The 22,859-nt window shown below is 47.6% G+C and overlaps 1 protein-coding gene across 5 annotated transcripts in view; it reads right to left on the bottom strand.

The window, feature by feature from the left end:
* Positions 1 to 22,859, bottom strand: part of bahcc1b (BAH domain and coiled-coil containing 1b) — an 83,436-nt gene that overhangs the window by 29,069 nt on the left and 31,508 nt on the right. For 4 of the 5 annotated variants that reach the window (XM_030098666.1, XM_030098671.1, XM_030098670.1 and 1 more), the window contains one exon: positions 16,615 to 16,948. In XM_030098666.1, the coding sequence (XP_029954526.1) occupies positions 16,615 to 16,786 (172 nt within the window). In that variant the 5' untranslated portion in view covers positions 16,787 to 16,948. Of the gene's footprint in view, positions 1 to 16,614; positions 16,949 to 20,312; positions 20,520 to 22,859 lie in introns of those variants that run through there. The other variant, XM_030098667.1, reaches the window with a different exon arrangement.

Below are 22,859 nucleotides of genomic sequence, written 5' to 3'. Positions count from 1 at the left end.
TTTTGATTGGAAGATATCCAAAATTTCTAAAACCACAACGCATTTCATTCTCAACCCAGCGTCACTGAGCTCCGGCTGACCTCGGCCGAGCATGAGGAACTGCAGCCGCCATCGCTCATCGATTTCAACAGGAGATAAAATGGTGAGTGTTCAGACTTGCGACGCGCAGTGTTTGGACATCTGTAACAGGCCTCCCCCTCACAGATCCACCGCTGCGACTGCAGCGCACACACACACACACACACACACACAGCACAGCGCCACTGTCCTGAGCGCCGGGACGGCTCCTGCATGCTCATGGACACAGTCAGAAATCTGCTCGTGTTAGCAGCTGTGCAGACATAAATAAGTCCGTATCAGCTGCGCCTCCTTGAGACAGACACGGCGATGGAGACGTGGCTCGGCTCACGGTTTCAGGGAGCCGAGGAAGCCGGCCGGGTTCAGTTTGGCTCCGTCTGATTGTATCTCCACTCACCAGCATGCTCTCATTTACTGGAACAAACTGAACAGTTGTAGGGGAAGGAGGAAACAAATCCACAGGGAACCAGGTAATTAGTCACTGGATGGAGAAATACAGAGGAATAGAGGGAGAGAGAGAGAGAGAGAGAGAGAGAGAGAGAGAGAGAGAGAGAGAGAGAGAGAGAGAGAGAGAGAGAGAGGTGGTGGGTTGGGTCGTTACCCATAAACGCTGCGTCGCATCAGAGGCAATTACCACAACCACAACAGTCCGCATCTGACACACACACACACACACACACACACACACACACACACACACACACACACACACACACACACACACACACACACACACACACACACACACACTGATTCTACCGTCACCTCAACGACGTCCCGACGCCCTAACAACCACAACCACAAGTGCCTTCAGTTGTCTACCAGTGTCTCTCTCTCTCTCTCTCTCTCTCTCTCTCTCTGTCTGTCTGTCTGTCTGTCTCACACACACACACACACACACACACACACACACACACACACACACACACACACACACACACACACACACACACAGAACATGGGATAAATCCAGCGCGAGACGGAGCAGTGGATTCTATTAAGAGACATATCAGTGTGTGTGTTTGTCTATTTATACAGCTGTATCCGAACACTGACACACACACACACACACACACACACACACACACACACACACACACACACACACACACACACACACACGCACACCACAGTTTAAAAGTAGAAATCCCTCCATCGTCTGCACTTGATATTTTCACTCTCTGCAGTCATAATAAATTTGGGAGGAAGTGAAAACGGCCTTTCTAGACATTTATTTTCTCGGCCGCTGCGTCTCTCCCAGACAGGATATTTTTACAGTGTTCTTATTTCTCCTCCAAATCCTCCTCTTGTACCACTGCAGATCAGTGGCCTTTCGGCCAGTCATAATAAAACACGGCTCGTGTGCGGCTGGTTTCACAAGGCCTCCTGGCAATGGAGGCCGTCGCACAAACACACACACACACACACACACAAGTCAAATGATACACACTGCTCCCTGGACCTAATCTACTAGAATAGCCAACAGACAGACCATTATTTCAAATGATGTGAGTTTAAAAGAACACGAAGCGTCTTCAAAGTGAAGCCAGTGAAAAGAAGTGGTTTCACTGGTTTTATCAGCTGATTCATTTCTCCGTTTACTGGCTGAGATGCTTTAAATTCCTGGCTGACTTCTCTTCCCACAGCTGTTCTTTAATCTCTCACCCTATCAGATCTCCACCCTTCATCCACTTTCCCATCTTTTTTCCATTTATTCATCTCTTTCCTTTCCTCTTTTGTCCCTCGTTCCTTTTTTTCCCTGTCACCTGACACCATACCCTCTCTTTTTTGTTTTTTTTTTTTTGAGTGTAGGAGAAAATCATATTTGCCCACTCCCTCTGGCCTGCTGATATGGAAAATCATCTCAGAGGCCAGCCACTAACGTAAACCTCATTTCTGTCCTCGTTTTCTTTTCTTTTCTTTTCTTTTTTTCCTCTTGTCTTCCTGGCCTCCGTTTCCGCCTTTGTTTCATCCTGATCCACACATTCTCCTTCCATCTGTCGCCACTGCATCCTCCCGTTTTTTTTGGGTTTTTTTCCCCGTTCCTGGGCGCAGAGACGCCGGCCGGGCCACGAATGCAAACGCGCCGAATCGGCCGCGGCCGATGACGGAGCGGAGACGCTCGGCGAACATCACAGCGAGCGCTCCTCACTCGCCGCGATTTTCTGTTAAGCCGCCATAATGCATCCATTTAAAAAAATCATTCCCAACCCCAGTGACATTATAATTATGTAGCACATAAAACTGGAGGTGCATATGTTATTTACCATAAATACAATCTGCTCACTGAGAAGACAGCTCCGCTCGGTCTCCGTAGCGGTAATTAAAGTGGAAAATGCGCTCGTACGCTTCCCATTTTTCCCAGTTGGCATCATAACTTGGAAAAGTGTGTCAACATACAGGCGGCGAATCCTCCAATGTTGACAATCCAAGGTAATAAAAATCAAAACTATGGGTTTCGATTCACACTAATACAGTCAGCTGTACTTACAGCGAGCAAAAATCTGCTTTAGTTTATTTATGATTGACTGTAATGTGATTTGCTGAGGGGGAAAATCCTCTCAAAAACACTTCAACACTGCTTTAGAAAAAACAACAACAACAAAAAAAAAAAAACAAAAAGCAAGTTCTGGAAACATGCCGCACTTTTCTGGGCAGGTTCCGCTGCTTGGCACGTTTTTGGTATTCTCATGGATAACGGGGCCAAACAAAAAATTTAGGGATGTCGTTCTATTTGCAGCGCCGCCGTAGCAGAGTTTGATAGCAGCAAATCTGAAGATTCAACAGGATAAATGTCGGGATTTACTGCCGCCGCCTCACAATCCAACAGCCAGAGAGTCACAGACGCCATCTTATAATGGCGCCTCAACAAAAGGTGAAAGAAATATCTAAAAGAAAGAGTGAATTCTCCAGAAAAGCGTGCTTTCCAAGCGCTGCCACAGCGCGAGAGGCTGATTGACACGACTCCTACTCCACCAAACCATCGAGGACGGACCCTCAAAATAAAACCTCAATGCATAAAAACGGCTCACAAAAACTTGGCAGAGAACAAAACGCGGCGAGAAAACTGCGTTTTTGTTCGAGTGAAATCATGTTTTCACACCTTGAAGGCACACCACGAAAGTTTTAATTAAGGACGGATCAATCAGCGAGCAGCTTTTGGCCGCCATGTTTAGAAACGGCAACGCTGCAGACGCTTTCATGCTGAATCCAAAGAAAGAGTCTAATGATGGAAAGCTACCAAAAAACGTCAAGGTTATTTCCTCATTTTTTTTTTATTTAAGAAGAGACCTGGTCTCCTGCTTGTTAGAGTGAAGCCTGTACACTACACGCCGTATGTAGAGCAGGAGGAAGGAGAATAACCCAGTGGCCTCTTTTGTCTGTTCGTCTCAGCAGCTGCTGGAGAGCGCTCCACGAGACAAAACAGGGACGAGCCAGGCCGTCCCAAGGTTCCTCACCATTCTGAAGTAGGAGGAAGATGAGGAGGTGGAGGAGGATGAAGACAACAGCAGATGAGAAGAGAGAGAGAGGGAGAGAGAGAGACTATAAGAAGAGTTGTTAGTGGTGATATAACCGCAAGTCACATGGTGAAAGAAGCAAACAGTGAAATGTAACGGAGCGCTGTTCTGCTGCTGATCGATACACACCAGTCTCTCTCTCTCTCTCTCTCTCACACACACACACACACACACACACACACCTGGGAGGATGATGAGTTAAATCAATCCAGATCCGATTGAAGATCGATATCCTCTTGTGTTGTATTGTCACTTTTGCCAATTAACCAAAGCCACTGTACTCACACTGATACACTGAACTCTCCGTCTCTCTCTCTCTCTCACACACACACACACGCAGTCACTTGAGAGTCTGCATGTACAGTCTCAGTGTGTGTGTGTGTCAGAGGTTCTGACTCTCGTTAGCTTGGCTGTTACACTTATTGCCGTACACTTGGCAACCTCTCGTCAGTCCGACCCTTTCATAAGCCTCCAACCACCGAGGGCCCTGGCAATGAGCCTTCAATCTATGTGTGTGTGTGTGTGTGTGTGTGTGTGTGTGTGTGTTTAGGGGCAGGAGTCAAGCCAGACCTTTCTGATCTGTTTTGACACCACTGAATTGCACAAGTGACAGGGCTACTCAAACAAGGCGGTCGTGGAAGGCAGTCAGACACACACACATACACACACACGCGCACACACACTCACACTCACACACACACAGACGCACAAAGGTCTGTAAAAGCATTATGGCACTGGGGATACAAACACATTGAATGTGTGAGTAAGCGCCGGAGCGGCGCTCACAAAGAATACGTTCAGGGGAGAAAAGCAGTTCTTTTGCTCGACTAGATCCAGATAGCGTTTTTCCTCCTGCTCTATCTTATTATTCATCAACGATTCCTCTTGACTCATTCATGTCGGAGAGAGCAGGGTGTGCAGGGAAAGCATGGCGTGTCGCCGGGGACCAGCAGCTGCACCGAATCACTTTATGGTGGGAAGAAGAGAAAGGACAGAGAAAGTGAAAGGATGGAGAGAGAGAGGGAGAGAGAGAGAGAGAGAGAGAGAGAGCGAGAGAAGGGGAAAAATGAGATGAAAGAGCTACAAATGAGAGATTTCCCTGTGAGGCGCATAAATCAGCAGACTATGAAGAGCACTGCTCAAAGCCTGACTCTCAGACTGCAGACCAGAGCCTCAACATCCACCCCACACACACACACACACACACACACACACACACACTCCGCCGCCATCTCTCTGCACCTACACGTGTGCATTGACAACAGCAGAAGGAAGCGGGGATGCTGAGAGACTCGTCATCCTCTGGCTGGGACTTCAGCAGAATCGGAGGAAATTAGAAGTCGAAGGAGCTGAATAAATAAACAAAGAGAAGAAACGTGCAACATTGCACCTTGTGTCCCCTCGCTCGAAAAAGCCAAAGAAAAGAGGGAAAAAAAAAAAAAAAAGTCTCCGGTGTTGTTCAGAGTTTTCCGTCTGCGAGCTGAACCCACAAAAAGCAGCAGCAAAACTGAGTGAGAGGGAAAATGTTCCTGCTTTTGACCACAGACGTTCTGGACGCCACACACACACACACACCCACCCGTCCACCCACCCACGGAAGGAGGAAAGGCCATATATGGTCGTGGAGAGCGGGAACTCACAACAGGAGAGATTCTGAGCAAGCAGGAAGGACGGTGGCGGGGGGTGGAGGGGTGGAGGGGGGGTCGCAGTAACTTTTTCCATGTTTTACCAAAGAAAACAGGAGGATTTTGGGAAACGGGGGGAATCTGGGAAAACGGGGGCCACACCAGACTGGCGGGGCTGCCGGGGTCAGGCCGAGACACAAACGCTACGTGCAAAGACACACACACTCACATGCAGCAGACACACACTAATCAAAAGCATAAGGTTGCTGATATTTCAGGAAAGCCTGCGGTGAGAGTCGATAATGCAATTCCACCCGTGTGTGTAGGCGTGTGTGTGTGTGTGTGTGTGTATTGGCATACACCAGCGACAGCCACCACGCCGGTACTGAGTGAAGACGCTTGTTCTGTGAGTTCTGGTCTCCGTCCTGCTCGACGTTCAGCCTCCAGACACACACACACACACACACACGGAGCGTAATGACTTGAAGGTGCATGTGCCTGCTGCTGGATGAAATGCACCTGGGGGTCACGACACCGGGAGGAGGAGAAAGTGAGTGGAACAGGAAACACACGGCGGGGACGAACACACGTGTTTCCCTCATGAATCCCATCATCTGCTCAACAACAGACGTAATTACAGCCGACCACTTTCTGACATTTACAGCAGGATGATCACACTTCACACTGTACAGTACATGAGCCCTACGCTTCTAATTAACACACTTCTCCCGCTCTGTTGTGTGACCCTGTAACTTATTAACAGTGATTCTAATTACAAATATGGTTCAGACCAAGCAGACGTGATTAACTTGTGAATACTTTATGAAGGAAAGGACTGCATCAGGGCCGCCTAAATCTCTTTGAAAATAAGGTGAGTGTGGATGTAAATAGTTCCTAAAGAGATTTCAGTTCTCGGTTTTGGTTTTCTAGATGACTGCACCTCTAAATTAAGGTACGACTTCCTCTTTACCAATAAAGCAGACAATGTGGCGGACAACGGAGAGGAAAACAGCAGATATTTCCCTTAAGACGATAGACAAACGCAGTCAGAAGCCAAAACTTTGACTCGATTCTCAACGTTTGTGAAAATGAAACGTGATGGGAAAAATGTTTTTCTGCGGTTTCGAGATGTTAAACGATCCCAAAGTGTGGAAGGCCAAATCCAACAGGCTGTGACAACGTGCACCGAGGTGTCAGCGCTAAAAACAAGCTCAGAAAAACATACTCAGTCTGAGATTACTGAATGGTGGACAGCAACAGGCACGACTTAATCAAACATCTAAAACGCTGGAGCTCTTTCTTCCATTTGGAGCTGTTGTGATTTCAACCGTCCCGGTTAAGAGACGTATGGAGGAACTGAGTCACTGCAGCCTGAACTTAACTTACATCCTGCACTAAATTTACCAGAAATCAAACTTTTTTCAAGCAGTTTATTTTTTGCCGCCGAGGCTTGAGATTGCAGCCTCAGATTTGCAGCGAGCGGTGCAGCTTCAGCTAAAGTTAGTTCAAACTCCAGTGGAAACAAACACACCTACGCAGCAGCAGCAGCAGCAGAGCAGCCAAGGCGGCGCAGCGCGGGAGACGACATCCTTCAACCGGCAGGCCCAGATTCAACCACATCCATGTCAGGCGAGCATCCGCCCTGCTGAAGGGTCCTCCTGCAAGGCAGCGGAGCGGCTGCCTGCTCGGGCTGACCCCCCCCCCCTCTGCAGCCGGAGCTGCCGGCCAGAAAGAGGTGAATCTCCCCGCGGGGATCAAATATCACATTATTATAGCAATATGCTACTAGCAAGCCATCCACTGAGCTTTCTGCAGCCCTTCACCGCGGAGAGGCACGTCTCAATGGAGAAAGATGGCTCTGTGTGTGTGTGTGTGTGTGTGTGTGTGTGTGTGTGTGTGTGTGTGTGTGCGGGTGTGTGTTTTCAAGCACGCCGTACCGTAACACCCTCCATCATCATGAGTTGAGGGGTTGTGGTTCCTAGAGAAGCACTTTACTTAAATTAGACCCTCAACAACTCGACATGCAGGTGTCATCGTGTGTATACGTGCACGCGTGCGCGTGTGTGTGTCTGCAAGAGAGTGGCATGTGTGTGTATGTGTGTGTGTGTGTGTGTGTGTGTGGGCGTCAGAAAGTCAGTGTGCGCCTGTGTGTGTGTGTGTGAGGGAGAGGAGACCGAACAAGAGAGAAGAGCGGGATCAGCAGACAGCGAACACGGAGGAGAGGCAACAAGGGAGCGAGGGGGGGGGGCAACGGGGGAGGGGGGGGGGGGGGGGGGGGGGGCTGTGACGGAGAGAGCGAGACAGACAGAGGGAAAGAAAGAAAGAAGGCAGGCAGGTGAGAATAACCCAGTCTGACCTTATTTCAGCATGGCTTTTCCATTCTTTATATTCCCTCATCGCGGTAATATTTACACAGGAATAAAAGATTATTGGAGAGATCTGCTGAGGAGAAATGAAGAGGGAGAAAACGGGGGGGAAGGAAAATAAACACCAGGAGAGACGGCTGATATGGACGGGGGAGGCGGGGCAGGGGGGGGGATCAGAATCTCAAATTAGAGCAGCAACTAATATTTATTTTCATTAACAGTTAGCCTGCCAATTATTTCCTTGATTAACCATGCAGTGTCTGGAAAGTTGTTGGTTTTTCTTTTAAAGTGAAGATGTCCATCATAGGTTCTCATCGCTGATGTTCTTAAATGTCTTGTTTTCTCCAAACTCCGACAAAATGTCATGGCTGATGATAAAACTAAAGGCAAAAGAATTTCAGCCTGACAATGGGATCAAAAATGAAGCATTACTGTAGTTTGTCACGTCCGTTTAGGTTTACCTCTGATAATACAGAACCAAGGAAATAAAAATGACTGTAACACACCAGAACAAAACCGTTTATTTAAGACACACCTGATCAACATGTGGATTCAGAGATGATAGATTTATAATTCTACTTCAAAAATTGTTTCACTGTAAGAAACTAATTGGTCACTAATGTGTAATTGAAAGTTTATTGAGAAGCTTTACTTTGCATAAAATCTTTGCATCCTATTTTTTCCCCAAACAGAACACTTATATTGTGATTTCTGAATACGTGTTGAGATTAATAACTCAGCCTGAACGCAGTATTTAATGTTTTTGCTTGTGAAAATAAACACAATCCTTAATTGCTTCTTATGCAACCTCACTTTTGGAACGTGTAATCATAAAGTCGGATACAAATAGCATAATGATCATAACTTGCGCTAATTATTAGGTGCGAGCAGTTGATTTCAAGCCCCATTTATTTATTTAATGAATCAGCTGGATCGGCTTGAAGGAACAAGGCTCCTCTGTCGTCAGCGAGAGTCGAGAAACCAGGAAACAAAAGAGAAGACGGATGTGATCTGTTGTTTTTACTGTTACTCTGTGGTAACTATGATCTCTCCCTTCTTGTAATTATTTATCTATCCATCTATTCTTGCGTGGATGCGTTTGCTTTGGAAATAAAGATTAGTGCACGTGCAGCGGAGGCTTATTTGACTTGAAAAAAAAACCGATAAAACACAAACAAGAAGGAGACGGAGAGGTTCTGATGAGGCGCGGCGTTCGTTCCTTCGTACGCGCTTTCGTGCAGACGGCGGCGAGGGAGCGAGCACGCGCAGAAGGCGCGCAAGCCCCGTGCGCGTCCGCGCACGGAAGAAGTGCCTATATTATGCATGCACACATGCTTCCAAACATTACAAAAACACACATCAAAACAAGAGCGGAAGACAGTAGGTGGTTATTAAAGAGACAAGAGAGAAAAACAGAGAGACGGAGACGAGACACTTTACCAGCAATCAAAGATGCAGAGAGAGAGAGGGAGAGAGAGAGGGAGAGAGAGAGAGAGAGAGAGAGAGAGAGAGAGAGAGAGAGAGAGAGAGAGAGAGAGAGACTGAGAGACTTTGCTTTTAATCAGCCTGAATCCAAAATTTAGACAGGCACACACAGAGGCACGAGCAGTCCCAGTAGGATTAGGACCTTGGCACTGCGTGTGTGTGTGTGTGTGTGTGTGTGTGTGTGTGAGTGTGTAAGAGAGTGTGTGTGTGTGTGTGTGAGTGTGCACATCCCACGAGACTGATTAGCCATGAATGACTGATGACGGATCTTTGTTTTCTCTCTCTCTCTCTCTCCCTCTCTCTCTTTCTCTCTCTCTCCTTATTTTCTTTCTCACCACTCTCAGCCCGGGAAAGAGCATGGGAGAGAATTCTTTCTAACACACACACATACACACACACACACACACACCCAGCTCCATGTATATTCAACAAAGGCTCCTGAATATACTTAAAGCTTTCATGTGTGTCATTGTGTAACGATCCATGCTGTTCCACACAGCTGCTTCTCTCTTTTTCGTAGTGTCTTCCTCCCTCACGTAAACGCACACATGCAGGATATGTATCTATTTTCTATTTAAGAGCACGTTAGCTGTGCTCCACACCAAAAAAAAAAAAAGAAACGCATAAATAAAAAATCCTCAATCCGCCCAACCCTCATGGAGACGACGGCGGCGGCGGCGGCGGCGTGACTCATGAAAACCGAAGGGCCCCGGCATTCAGGAGGCCGTCCGGCCGCCCTGCCTCCTTTAACCTCACCTCCACGTGAACCTGCGGCCCCCTCCATCCGTCTAAAGCCCTGACAGCAAAGCAAACCGGGCGCAGGCCCGCCTGAATGGAGGCCATTACAATATGAATGAGCCCAACGGAGCCGGAATGAATCGGACGGAGAACAGCTGAGAGGAGGGCCCGAGTCAGCTCCGGTGACCATGAGTCAGGCGCTAACGGACCCCCCCCCCCCCCCCCCTTCAGGTGACGCTTCCAGCCGCGATACGGGGAGCGTTAAGGGGCGCAGACCTGTGGATCTACCAGACTCTGAGATCATGTCTGTCACCTCCATCCCTCAAATCACCTCTGACAGGCTGCCTGAACAGGGAAGAGCCTCGACCCCCCCCCCCCCCCGAAGAAGAGGACAGCCATTAAATACACACACACACACACACACACACACACACAGCCCCCCCTCCTCCCCCTGTACGGAGTAAGAAGCTGTTTTAGCCTTGTGTTTTGCGGGCTGTTTAAAATGTCATTTTTCTCTCGTTTTTCCGACTTCAAAGGCGCCTCACTGAGCTCTCACTCCCTCTCGCCAAATCCTCCAAACGTTTCTGATTTAGTGAGTTGGCCATGGGCCGAGGAGCACCGGGACGGGCCCGCTAACAACCGGCCGAGGGGTGGAGGGGGCGGCGGAGGGGAAGGCAAGGAAAGAGCAGGGAGAAACAAATGAGGCAATGTGGAAAAGGAGGGGAAGCAGGCTGAAATTGAGACAGAAATAGGAGGAGTGCTGAGAGAAGCCGGTCTGCTAACAACGCGAGGAGGCGATGGGCGTGTGGGGAGTTAGACAGAGATGGGAGATGGATATAAGAGGTGGGGGGGATCGATTGAAAAGAGGAGAGAGAGCAAACGGGGTGGGGGGGGAAGAGAAGAGCGGGGAGGAACATGGCTGTGAGGAGGAAGAAAGAGGAGGAGGAGGAGGAGGAGGAGGAGGAGGAGGAGGAGGGCTGGAGCGCCACTCGAAAGGCTGAGAGGAGTGAATGCAACAGCGAAGGGGAAGCGAAAGAGAAAAGCAGAAGGAGAGGAGGAAGAAAGCGAGGCGAGCATGTGGCTAAAGAGGAGCAAGGAAGATGGGGGAGTGGAAGTCTGGCCGGCGAGGGACGGAGGAGGAAGGAGAAAAGAGGAAAGGGAGAGAGAGAGAGAGAGAGAGAGAGAGAGAGAGCGCATGGACACAGGAAGTCTGGCGCTTTCCATTCACATGCCAAGTCATCAGATGGTGGTGTGTGTTCACACCCCGGAGATGTCACAACCAAACGCACCCCGCTCCCGTCAAACCGCCGCCGCCGACAATAAGCAGCTGTTCTGCTGGTGGAGGAGAGCCGGAGACCAGACCGACCGAACCAAGCCGGAGCCCGAAACACACACACACACACACACACCCTCACTTGACACCCCCCCCCCCCCGTTCGCGTCTCCACGTCGATGTGACCTTTGAACCCGCTCAAACTTCAGCCGCAGTCAGGTCAATCTGATTAGATGCACCGAAACGCGCAGGATCGCATTGAAACGACGCGGAAATATCAAAGCGCGCACAAGAGTCTGATTTGAAATGGAAATGCCTTTAATGACTTTACTGGCCTCACTTAATGACTTAATGCTTTTAATGTGTCAACAGATTCCAAGCGCTCGCGCCGCTGCGGCTGATTCCTCTGGCCTCGCTGCGTATTTTATCTCACGTTTTGGGAGGCGAGCGGCGCCGAGGTGGGTGTCACAGCGGTGTCACCAGAATTTTTTAAGGATGACGAGCAGAAAAGTGTGTGGGCCCCCGTGTGAAGTGTGGTGTTTCACACACACACACACACACACACACACACACACACACACACACACACACACACACATACACAGCATTAATGCGCTGAATATCATTTTCATAAATTATTTTTCATTATTGAAAAATTATTACTTTTCCTCACGATTAGAAACAACCGACTTTTAGTCAAATGTGTCAAACAAGCAAAAACTAATAAACCGGACATACACAACTAAAGAAATTTAAAAAAAAAAAAATTTCATTTTACAACTAATCGATATTTCAAGACTCAACTTAACACACACATTTTAAACTTTATTTATAGTTTTTTTTGTCAACCTTTAAACGAATGTTTACACTATCTCTCAACCATTGCATTTGAAACTACTTTAAATATATCATAATCTCACTTCAATATTGTACTTTTCTTTTCCTTTTTTATTTGATTTTTGTGGAAGGCAAACAGTTAATTTTACAAACTATCCAGCTGACTGAGTTCAGCATATCATTTCTTTTGTTTCAACAGTTGTGGATTTGTCTCACATCAGCAGGCTTAAGCTTAGAGGCTCAGTATCATATATATTAATTTATTTAATTAATCCCAGACTCAAATATACAAAGGGGTGCATGCGGGTGGCTGAGGAAGGCTGTACATGTGAAGCGTAATCTAAATAGTTATGTTCTCAACACAGACCATCAGATTCCATAAACCTAAACATTCTGAGACCATTAGTTTTATTATTTTGGGGGGATTTGCAGTTTATGATACAGTAATTACACAGAGTGGATCAAAGGCTGCGTGTCGTTTTTGCAGAATTGCACTAAACGGAGTGTTTACACTGTTCTCCTTCCCCGTCACATCCAGTAGCGGCTGGGCTGGCTGCAGCCTCCGCCAGCTGTCTGCTCCGCACGGGGGTCGTCCTGCCCGAGATGTGGCCTCGCACCCTGCAGTGGTTCAGGGAGGAGGAGGGGGGGGGGGGGGGGCGTTTAGAGGCTCATCCGCTGCTGACTCATGTCTCTCTCTCTAACACACACACTCGTCTCTCGCTCACTCGCGGTGGAGAGGCAGCGGAGACGCCGGTCGGGGGATGACGGCCGGCGGTGCTGTCAGGCGCTGGTAATCTGACTGGATTACCAGCCAGGTGGAAACATTCAGCCGATCTACTCCCTCTGCTCCCTGCACAGCCTCACCCTCACCCCGCCTCCGCCTCCAGCCCCTCTCCTCCTCCGTCGCCTCCTCCGCTCCATCCATCAACGCTTTCCTTTTCTTTGCCTGCCCGTCTCTCTTTATCTACCCAGGGCTTTCCTTCAAACTTGCCTTTTAACATAATAAGCACCTTACACAGACACACTAATGCATGTCTGTACTAACTACAGGCCGTTGTATCTCTAATTTCCCAGAGCACACACAGCACAACTCCCCCATACATGTCGTCTCTCTCTCTCTCTCTCTCTCTCTCTCTCTCTCTCCCTCCATTCATGCAAGGTGTTTATGTGTGAAGGCGTATGCAGGTAGGAGGGTGGAGGGGTGTGTCTCATCTGAGCCGCCGTGACGATCAAAGCCAAGAAACTTCCTCGAGAGGAGCGATATCACTGATCATGATGAATAGACGGGGCGGCTACACTCACACACACACACACACACACACACACACACACACACAGCATGCGGCTCCGCACATTCATGGCAAAGATATGCAGGATCTGACTGCGGGATCTTTGTGCGCGGCTAACAAGACCGAACACGAGGGGAAGGATGGGGAAATGATGGCCCGGGAGAAGCAAGGCGAAGGGAAAAGGTCAGGAGCGCAGGGCCAGAGAGGAAGGACAGAGCGAGGAGTGGAGAGGAAGGTTATCGGCTTCAACCAAAGCATCACGGCTCCGGCGAGCAGAGAACAGAAGAGAGAAAGCCTTCAAAGTCCGTGACCGTGCACGTGTGTGTGCGCAGCTGTATATACGTGGCCATGTAAAACTCTCCCTGTCCGCGTCGCTGGATCACACTCTTAACACACACTCGCTCGCGTACACAGCCATGTAAACAAAAACCGTCTGCTGTCTGGGAAGCAACACACCTGTTCAATGACAAGCGCCGCCACGCCCTCCATAATGCTGCACACCTGTGCCACTGCAGGCTAAACCTAACCCCAATCACACACACACACACACACACACTAACACACACACACACACGCTTGCACAACTACTGCCCAGGGGCTAACATCACAGAAAAGAGGAAGAAAGAGAAAGAGAGGGAGACTGGAATAAAAGCACGGCAGTGAAAATGGGAGGGGGAAGAGAGCAAGACAGACAGACAGAGACAAAGGCTTTCCCACTGCCGCTATCAGTAATCTAAACGTCTGTGTAATATCATTGCGGGGGTTTTTATCAAATGGGGGCTGAGTCTTATGGCGTTGGTATGCGTCTGTCATTCCATCACCTTGTCAAGCGCGACCATATTCAAGCAGACACCATGCTGATCTAAATAAGAGGCTTCAGCAAATTGATGGATTGCAGGTTTTCCGGGATACGAAGAAACAGGGGGGATCGAGGGGAGTCTCCTTCTTCTTCTTCTCTCTTTTTTTTTTTTTTTTTACTTTGAAATTTTGTAAGTGATACACACAGTTTGGTATGGCGAGACTGTGAATTACGTGTGTGTTTGTGCATGCACGTGTGTTTTCTCAGAGATCTGAACACTGCCCCCCCCCCCCCCCCCCCCCCCCCCCCCTCCAGTCCTCTTTCTGGCCTGCTATGGCCGGCTCCACATCATATCTACCCCCTGTGCCGAGGCCCAGGGCCAGGCATACAGCTTTCTGAATCTCTAAGGGGGGCAAGGACAAAGGTAACCCCCCATCCTAACCTTCCAGCAAACACACACACACACACACACACACACATCCCCCAACCCCCACCCCAAAACAACAATCCTCCATGCCCATCATGTCAGTCAAAACCCCATAAGGGACATGCATGGAGAGTCTGGATATCTGGAATCTCAATACAGTGTCATGCACCTTGAGACCCAGTGAGAGGCCCTCTTGAATATATTTCAATAGCATTATCACTCTGCATTACTCCGCTTATTCCCCTTTTCAGCGTTGCAAAATCATTTTTAAATTGGACCATAATGCATGTCACTGAGCAGCAGTCAAAGAGCCATTTAAACGCTTATACATGTCAGATTTGTGTTTTTCACAGCTGGGAAATAAATAAAAATCAGCACATGAGCATATTTGAGGCGAAATCCTTCAAGTGTCTCTGAAAAGGGACGGCCAGGTGAAGGCAACATCAATTATATGAAATGTTTTATTAATCTAAAATAAATTATAGGAAATTAATTATTTAAAATTACGTTTAAATCTATTGCAGCACAAAACAATATTTACATAAATTATTTAGCAAGCATCACACTGAAAACAATGTGTGTATTGTGCTGTAATGTAAACTGTAATACATTTTTTATAAATTGCATCTTGAAGGACAGATTTAAAAGACATGTTATTTTGAAAAAATACATTATGAATATTAATAAATATAATCCATCGGTCTGTCATATGTTCTGAAAAAACAATAGAGAAAATGTTATATTCCCTGTAGTTTAGACGCTCTGGGTACATAAAGGAAGACATTATTACAGTCTGTGAGGATGTCAGTGCGTTTCTAAATCAAAGCAAGTTCATTCAAACATATAGAACCAAGAACTGATCAAATCTCATGAGCCTGCTCTTAAATTTCAGCCAAAAAATTAAAGAAAAGGGGGAGAGACGATTGGAAATATGTAAACTGTGATATTTTTACACATAGGGTTAAAATGACTGGATACCTCTGTGGGTTTGAGGTTGGGTTAGATATTGAATAGCCAGTGGAAATGATTGGAAATAGAGGAGCTGGTGTGTGGGTCCTAAACACAAAGGGCGACACTGAGTTCCAGCGCAGTGTTAAAGAGTCTTGTGCGTCTGAAAATGATAATTAATGAGATTTCTCATTGGGCACGTTTACATCCATCCAGTTAGTCCATTATATACACACACCGTATGATTTACAGCAGAACCTTTCTTTCTCTTTTTCTCTCTCTCCTCACACTCTCCACACACACACACACACACACACACACACCCCTCCCCTATTGAGACAGGATACCAAAGCTACTTGTTAAATCTAATGCATGCACTGTCAACCCATTCGCACCCCGTCACGTCCCCGCTCAATATAGAAACCGGATTTTCTGGTATTACCCGCACCTCCATTAGCCGGAGCTCCCCCTCTGCTCAGCCCGTGACCTGCGTAAAGCAGCCCCCGACGCCCCCCCAAACCCCCCCCACCCCGAACCCAACCGGAACACCGGAGCGCGCAGCGTCCCGGAGCCGCGGTGCCGCGCGCCGCGCAGCGAGCTGCCAGCCAAATAGCTGCTCGTTTATTCTTTAATGGCAAATATAAGCGACGGAATAACCCAATTCTAATTAATTACGTCAAATGGCAACGATTAGTAGTTACTAATTGATGAAAGCATATAAATCTGTGACAAGATTATGCCACTGAAAGCGCTGAATAATCCCCGTTTGATGATCATATTCTTTTTAAATAAATTCCTCAGAGTGTCTTTTAAGTCGTAAATCTACAGTAAATCTAATTTACAAAAAGTGGGGGAAACGTTCCCTCTATTCCACTTTTTGTTTTGCTTTCACGTGAGGCTCAGCTGACACGTTACATGTATTTTCTTATTAGCAGCCCTGCCATAAACAGTCCATTAAATAAAGTCAAACATTAAGCTCACAAACACGCCCGTGTCGTCTCGCTAATTTCTACAAAGTTGGAGCAATTTCCTGCAAATTCCTGCAAAGTTGGAGCAATTTTCTCCCACCTTAAAGTCTGGCTCATGAAAAAAAAAAAAAAACAAAAAAAAAACTGCTTTCTTTCCCAAGTTTTCCAATATGCACAACATATGCTCCAGACAAAAGAGACGGGGCGGGTTTGAGCCCAGCGGTTGTCATTCAGAAAGGGAAAACATCTGCATTCACACCGACCTGAGTGCGGAGCCATGGAGAGGTGCGACGAGTAGTATTTCCCGGGCTGGAAGTGCGCCGGGTGCTGCACGGAGCCGTGGCCGCCCGGCGCCATCCGAGACGCGGCGCTGTGGACCAGGGCGCTCCGCTCCGTCAGGAGGTGGTGCGGGGGGGCGAAATCTCGGCTTTCCATCCCGACGAGCAGCGATAAAATCCCAAATCCAAAGTAAAATCCGGGAGGCACCGGAGGCTTCAGGCACCCAGATGCAAATAATCCCTTTTATGAACTTGGAGCTCCCCTCGCATTGAGCGGAGTTGTGGCTTCGCCGGGAAGGAGCTGCGTCCCCGTCATGTCCTACAAAAGAGGCAGCAGGAGAAAAGTCAGCGCGCTGACAATAACCAGCCGAGCAGGGATGGAGCGCACGAGAAGGGGCTCAGCCGACACACGGTCGCTGTTCATGTTGAGACAAACACTCCTCTTTACAGGAAAAAAAAAAGGAAGAATGAAAAAAACCCAAACGCGTGAAAAGCCCAAATTTACATATCATCCCAACTATACTCTGCCCAAATCCTCTGCAGAGACTTTCAGCAGCGACCCGATCCGGGCCAGCTCAGAAAGGTGCGCAAACTCTGCTCTGCAGAGGAAAAAGGTGGCTGAACTGAGTTTATGTGGATTTACTCCGCACCACATCGATGGCCCAGCAGAGGAGTACCCCCTTCCTCCTCCTCCTCCTCCTCCTCCTCCTCCTCCTCCCCCTCCTTGTCCTCATCCTGTGACCAAACACGATGCAAATAACGCACGCGGGAGCTTTTCTTTATCAGCGAAAAGAATGGGGAGGAAAGGGGAGATTTGGCTCAGGTACAAACAAAAGATGCATATACGGCGTAGGAGAGTTCCCAGCGGTGAGGAGCTCCTGTCAGTGCAGGAGGACTTGTTAAGTCTTCAGACCCAACGAGGACTGGCCATAAACAAGCCGGACCTCGAGGCTTTCGCACTAAAATATTAAGGAAACCATCTGCACCATGCAAGACTGCAAAATCACTTTTTATCCTTCTGGCGACTCAGATCCATTCTACTCCAAGCCCCAAAACTAGAAGAATTACACGCGTGTAAATGCACGGTTTTAGTTTGTAAAAATTGGATTTATTTATTTTCTGTCAAATAAAATGACCGCCCGTCCACGCGATTAAATAGATGGGCATATTCCTGATGTGTGTCTAAAAAGACAAAGAAAACTAGGTCGAATTAATTCAAAAAATAATGACATTTCATTGGTTCTGTCTTTTGTATGCAACGCTGAAATAAATAAAACGTGATTGTTACTGTTTGCTGGATGGAACAAAGTTGAACCGCGTTGCATTCTGGACTTGAGACAGTGTGATCCGCGGTGATTTGGATTGTTTTGGTTTGTTGTTGTGTGTATCAATAAGAACACCCATGAAACTCCAATTTTGTCAACTTATGGAGTCAGCAGCAGCCGCCCCCATCTTCTGACACACACACACACACACACACACACACACACACACACACACACACACACCATGCGTCTTCACTGCATGTACTGTACATATATCTGGGCTACACTGTAATCACAAATCAAATTACCTTTATGCTCGAGTGGGGCAATAAAGAGTGAAATAGACTAGGAAATCATTGACTTTATATGTGTACCTCATAGCCTCGGTCATTTACTTAAATAGGGCTTCCTGAGACGCACGTATAGCTGAGATGTGGGTGCCTGCACCTCAGCAGTCCATCTATTAGGGCTTTCAATGCGTGGCACGTCCATCTAGCGCTGTGGAGATGCTGATCGCACCTCCAGGAACCCGCGAGAGAGGAACAAAGAAAATATCAAATCTGGTGGACCGGGGGCTGGCGAAGTGCAGAGGACAGCCTGAGAGAGCTGGATGTCCAGGTCTGCTTTAACCACACACACACACACACACACACACACACACACACACACACACACACACACACACTCCCAACTTTCAGGAATTGTATTCTGGTGGAGAGAGAAAAAAAATCTGCGAAGTTCTGCAGCTCTGACTGGGTCTGCAAAGGTGAGTGTGTGTGTGTATATGTGTTTGTGTGTGTGTGTGTGTGTGTGTGTGTGTGTGTGTGTGTGTGTGTGCGTGGATTTGTGTGTTCTGCACGTCCAAACACTCTCCAGCACACAATATCCAAATGCTTCCCATAAGAATATTTAGCCGAACTGTAAGCGCATTTAAATAATTGAATTTCCCCTTTTTGCTCGCGGAGAACAACATTATCACTTCTGGCCACATCTCCTCGACAGGGGAGGGCAGAATGAGTGCGAAGGGGGAGAGGAGCGCAGGCTATACTGCAAAAAGCGCACTGGGAAGGCAAAATGGACTCTCCCCTGTCCCCTCGGCTGTGGGAAACAATGGCCCTTCTCTACGGGACATCAATCATAAACCACTCTCCGCTGACATTTGTCTATACATTTTTAAATTTTCAGGCCGTAAACACACGTCCTGCGTGTTTACATTCCACGTCAACAGAGAGCCACTCAGGCTACATTTAACAACCTGAATCTAAATCCTGTGTTATCGCGCGCCACGCAAACACGGCGGCGTGAGCGCGTCGCGCGTAACAGTTTGGAGAAAATGCTTATTTGGATCTGTGTGTGTGTGTGTGTGTGTGTGTGTGTGTGTGTGGAAGGCGTTCAGACTTCCTTCCACTCAGCACAGACTCCCCCGAAAACCTTGCGCGTACACCCACACACACACACACACCTCCACCGTTACTGCCCTGTAAAGGGGTCAAACTATCCTCAGACGAAAATCCCCCAACAAAAGTAGCCACTGCTGGTCAAGATGACAACGCACTAAAGCAACTGAAGCCTAAACAATTGTATTTATCAGATGTGCAAGAGAGAGAAAAAACGCGATTCGTCTTAATTGAATAGAAATGTATTAAATGTTTAGACATCTGGGCTAAAAAAAAAATAAAAATGAATAAAAAGGCATTTGCGTTTGAAGTGGCTCGGGTTCAAAGGCCAGCTCATTGCCCTCGACAATTTTGCAATAAAGTAAAGTCACAGAGCAGAACTGGCGCACTAAATCCGGATGTTCAGAGGCCGGCTAAACGGGAGAGACAAGCCGGGCTGCGCCGACGACAGCCCGGCGTCTGCACCGCCGACACACCGAGGGAGCTCCGCAGCCCCGCGTCTCCCTCCCTCCGCCACAAACACACACAATGGAGAACCAACAAAGAGGGGGGGGGGAAACACGCAATTTATAACACACCAAACCAGGAGCGATGCTGCAAAACAAAAGGTTTGAATGAGTCCTGAATGAATTAGAGCGCGCAGGTAATGTAACCGTGAAGGGAGGTCAAACCAAAAAGTGACAGAGGAATCGTCCACAGCTCAGCTGTGCACGCTGGACAGGAAAATACAGTCAGCACGAGCTGTGTGGACATTTCAGAAATACTGACAAATCCTCAGATCTGTTGCTTAAATGTACTTCTCCAAAGTCTTTACAAATCGAAGCATTACAGTGCAGCCAAACCATTCTGCATTTAATTATTTCTGGCTTGAATATATATATAAAAAAATAAGCATAGCTCAATTTTGTCTAAATAATTCGGTAAATGTGCATCATCCTCTCCCTGCATTAAATACTCGAATTAAAGCCAACGCTGTAGATTACAAAACACCCAAAAATAACTGTAAAAAATCGCTACTTACTGGTGAGTTATATCCATTGCATGGCGAGTACAGGGTGTAATGAAAGGAAAAAAGTAAAAGTATAAAAATGTTCAAAGTAAAAAATCCCCGAGTCGCAGAGATGAAACATGTGGGATTGATTACATCCTCCGCCGCTGCAGACGGAGCTGAGCAGCCAGTGGAGGTATGGCAGAGACGCAGCGGAGAAGTTCAGGCTTGTAGTGAATCGAGGCTCGTTCATGCAGCCGGAGACTCAGACACGCCGGGAGGGGGCGGAGGAGGAGGAGGAGGGGATGGGGGAGGGGGAGGAGGAGGAGGAGGAGGAGGGGGAGGAGGGGGAGGAGGAGGAGGAGGAGGAGGAGGGGGTTGAGGTTGAAGGGGTGTGTGTGCGGGGAGGGGTGGACGCGCAGGCCTATTGGTTTGAGAACGACAATGTGAAAGCGTGCCCGTGAGGCGCTCCCCCACCTCCGCCCCCACGCTACCCTACCCTTTCCTACCCTCCCGCCCCACACACACACACACACACACACACACACACACACAAAACCACCCTCTCCGACGGTAAACACGGGCCCCCATTGGCTGCCGTCGGGAGCCAATGAGCGGGCGGCTGGAGCCGCGGAGAGAAACGGCGGGCGTTTGATTTGCGACCCTCGGCGCACTGCGTGCACGAGCAAACGCGAGGAGACAGACGGCGCGGCTCGGAGAGGAGAGGAGAGGAAGCAGCGCTGCCTGCGCTCTTTTCTGATCGCTGGTGGAGAGCAAACAGCATCTCGCCTATTCCGTGTGATCCCTCTGCAGCTGGGCTCAAATGCTCCGAGTTGTACGGTTACTTCGCCTCGTGACAGACGGGATGTGATAGTTTTATTGATGCTCCTCGAGGGAAACTCCGCGTTCACACTTTTGCTGAATTAATCCTTATTAGCAGTTTTTTTTTTTACAATACTTTTTTTTATTATTATTAATTTATATGAATTGGTGTGCAGTACGAGGCAGTTTGCACACATATGAAGTTTTTGGGCTATAATTAGCAACCCTACAGTTAAAAGTAAATTTGATATAGATAATTTGTCCACTGGGATACTTGTAGTAGTCTAAATTAAAATTAATTCTCTGCTTGATCCATGAAGCCAAAACGTAACATAACAGCGGTTTAGCTGTGGTTAGATGTCTTTTTCTGTCAACACTCTGTCCCTTAATATTTCACAAATAATCTGTCACTGGAAAAGAATTACACATATACATGATATGATAATAAACAATATAATAGAGCTGCTTTTATTGCATGTATTTGAAATTATGGGAGGTTCCATTAAAATGCACAGCCGTGTATTCAATATTTGCTATTTCATTGGTGTATGTCTGTTTACCTGTGTTTTTTTTTTTTCTCCCTGTCTTTCTCTCCCTCTCACTCACACACACACATACACACACGGGTAAATTGAATCACTGCGTAATTTGAAAGCATTACTGTCCTCGGGGTTAGCCCTGCGCACGGTTCACTAATTTAGCCAATTAAAAGTGGAAGGATATGGGCTTGTGTGTTTCCATGTCGAAATATATGAGCTGCTATAGGCGAATATTACCGTCCAGGTTTGTTTATACGGGGAAGCAAAGGGTTAAAACTCGGGGCTTCAGACAAGCGAGGCTCCTGATTGGCTGGCACGCTGCCAGAATGCTGTCAATCACCGAGTGTAAACAAGGCTCTGATTGGCTGCTGGCCAGTCCGCACTGGGCTGCCTGAAAAAAGCAATTACTGCCCCTGCGGTTTCAAGGCGGCCCCGCGCTGAACGATGAAAGGAGATAAGGAGGGGCGGTTTCAAGGCGCCCCCCACAGCGAACCCCGTTGGCCCCAGAGCAAAAGGAGAGTCAAGAGTGACTAAATCAAAGGGAATACGGTAAAAAGGGGGAAATTACACGTTGTATTAAATGTAGAGGGTAGATTCGCGGAATGGTGCAATAACAACTTTGTGTTCAGAAAATGGAGGAGAGAGAGAGCGAGAGAGAGAAGCAGAAAACATCCGCTGCGCTGCCGAGAGGGAGCTCCGTTTTCTACAAATATGGAAGGGGAAAAGTTTCTGTCGACAAAGGGGACAATGGAAAAAGAGACACGGGATTGCTGAAAAACAGAAATGCGAGAATTTTCCTCTCGAGTGTTCGAACAGTGACAATTCTGGATCTCTGTCATTCACACGCTCCTGCGCAAAAATGCTGGATAAAACTTTTTGTAGCCAAATAATGAAGTGGACGTTTCCGGGTTCACACTGAAGCCTCAGAGTAAGACCCACACTGCCAATAAATGACATTATTCACTGAAATTAAAGGGGGAGAAGATTAGGCTTAGTGATCCCTTCATATTTTTAATTTTCAATACGACAAAACACGTTTTTAGAAATAAATACAAAACACAAGTTTCCCTACAAGATAGCAAGAGTTATGAAATGTAAAATATGTATAAATATTTTTCAGTAAATGTTACGATAGAACTGATCGTAATCAGACAGAATGATGAAGAAAAAAACGTGGCTGTGTGAAAGAAAACCCGCACAGCCTGTAGGTTTTGTAGCT

The sequence above is a fragment of the Salarias fasciatus genome, chromosome 8 (assembly GCF_902148845.1).
Source record: "Salarias fasciatus chromosome 8, fSalaFa1.1, whole genome shotgun sequence".
Classification (NCBI taxonomy): Eukaryota; Metazoa; Chordata; class Actinopteri; order Blenniiformes; family Blenniidae; genus Salarias; species Salarias fasciatus.
This window is presented reverse-complemented; position numbering and strand designations above follow the sequence as displayed.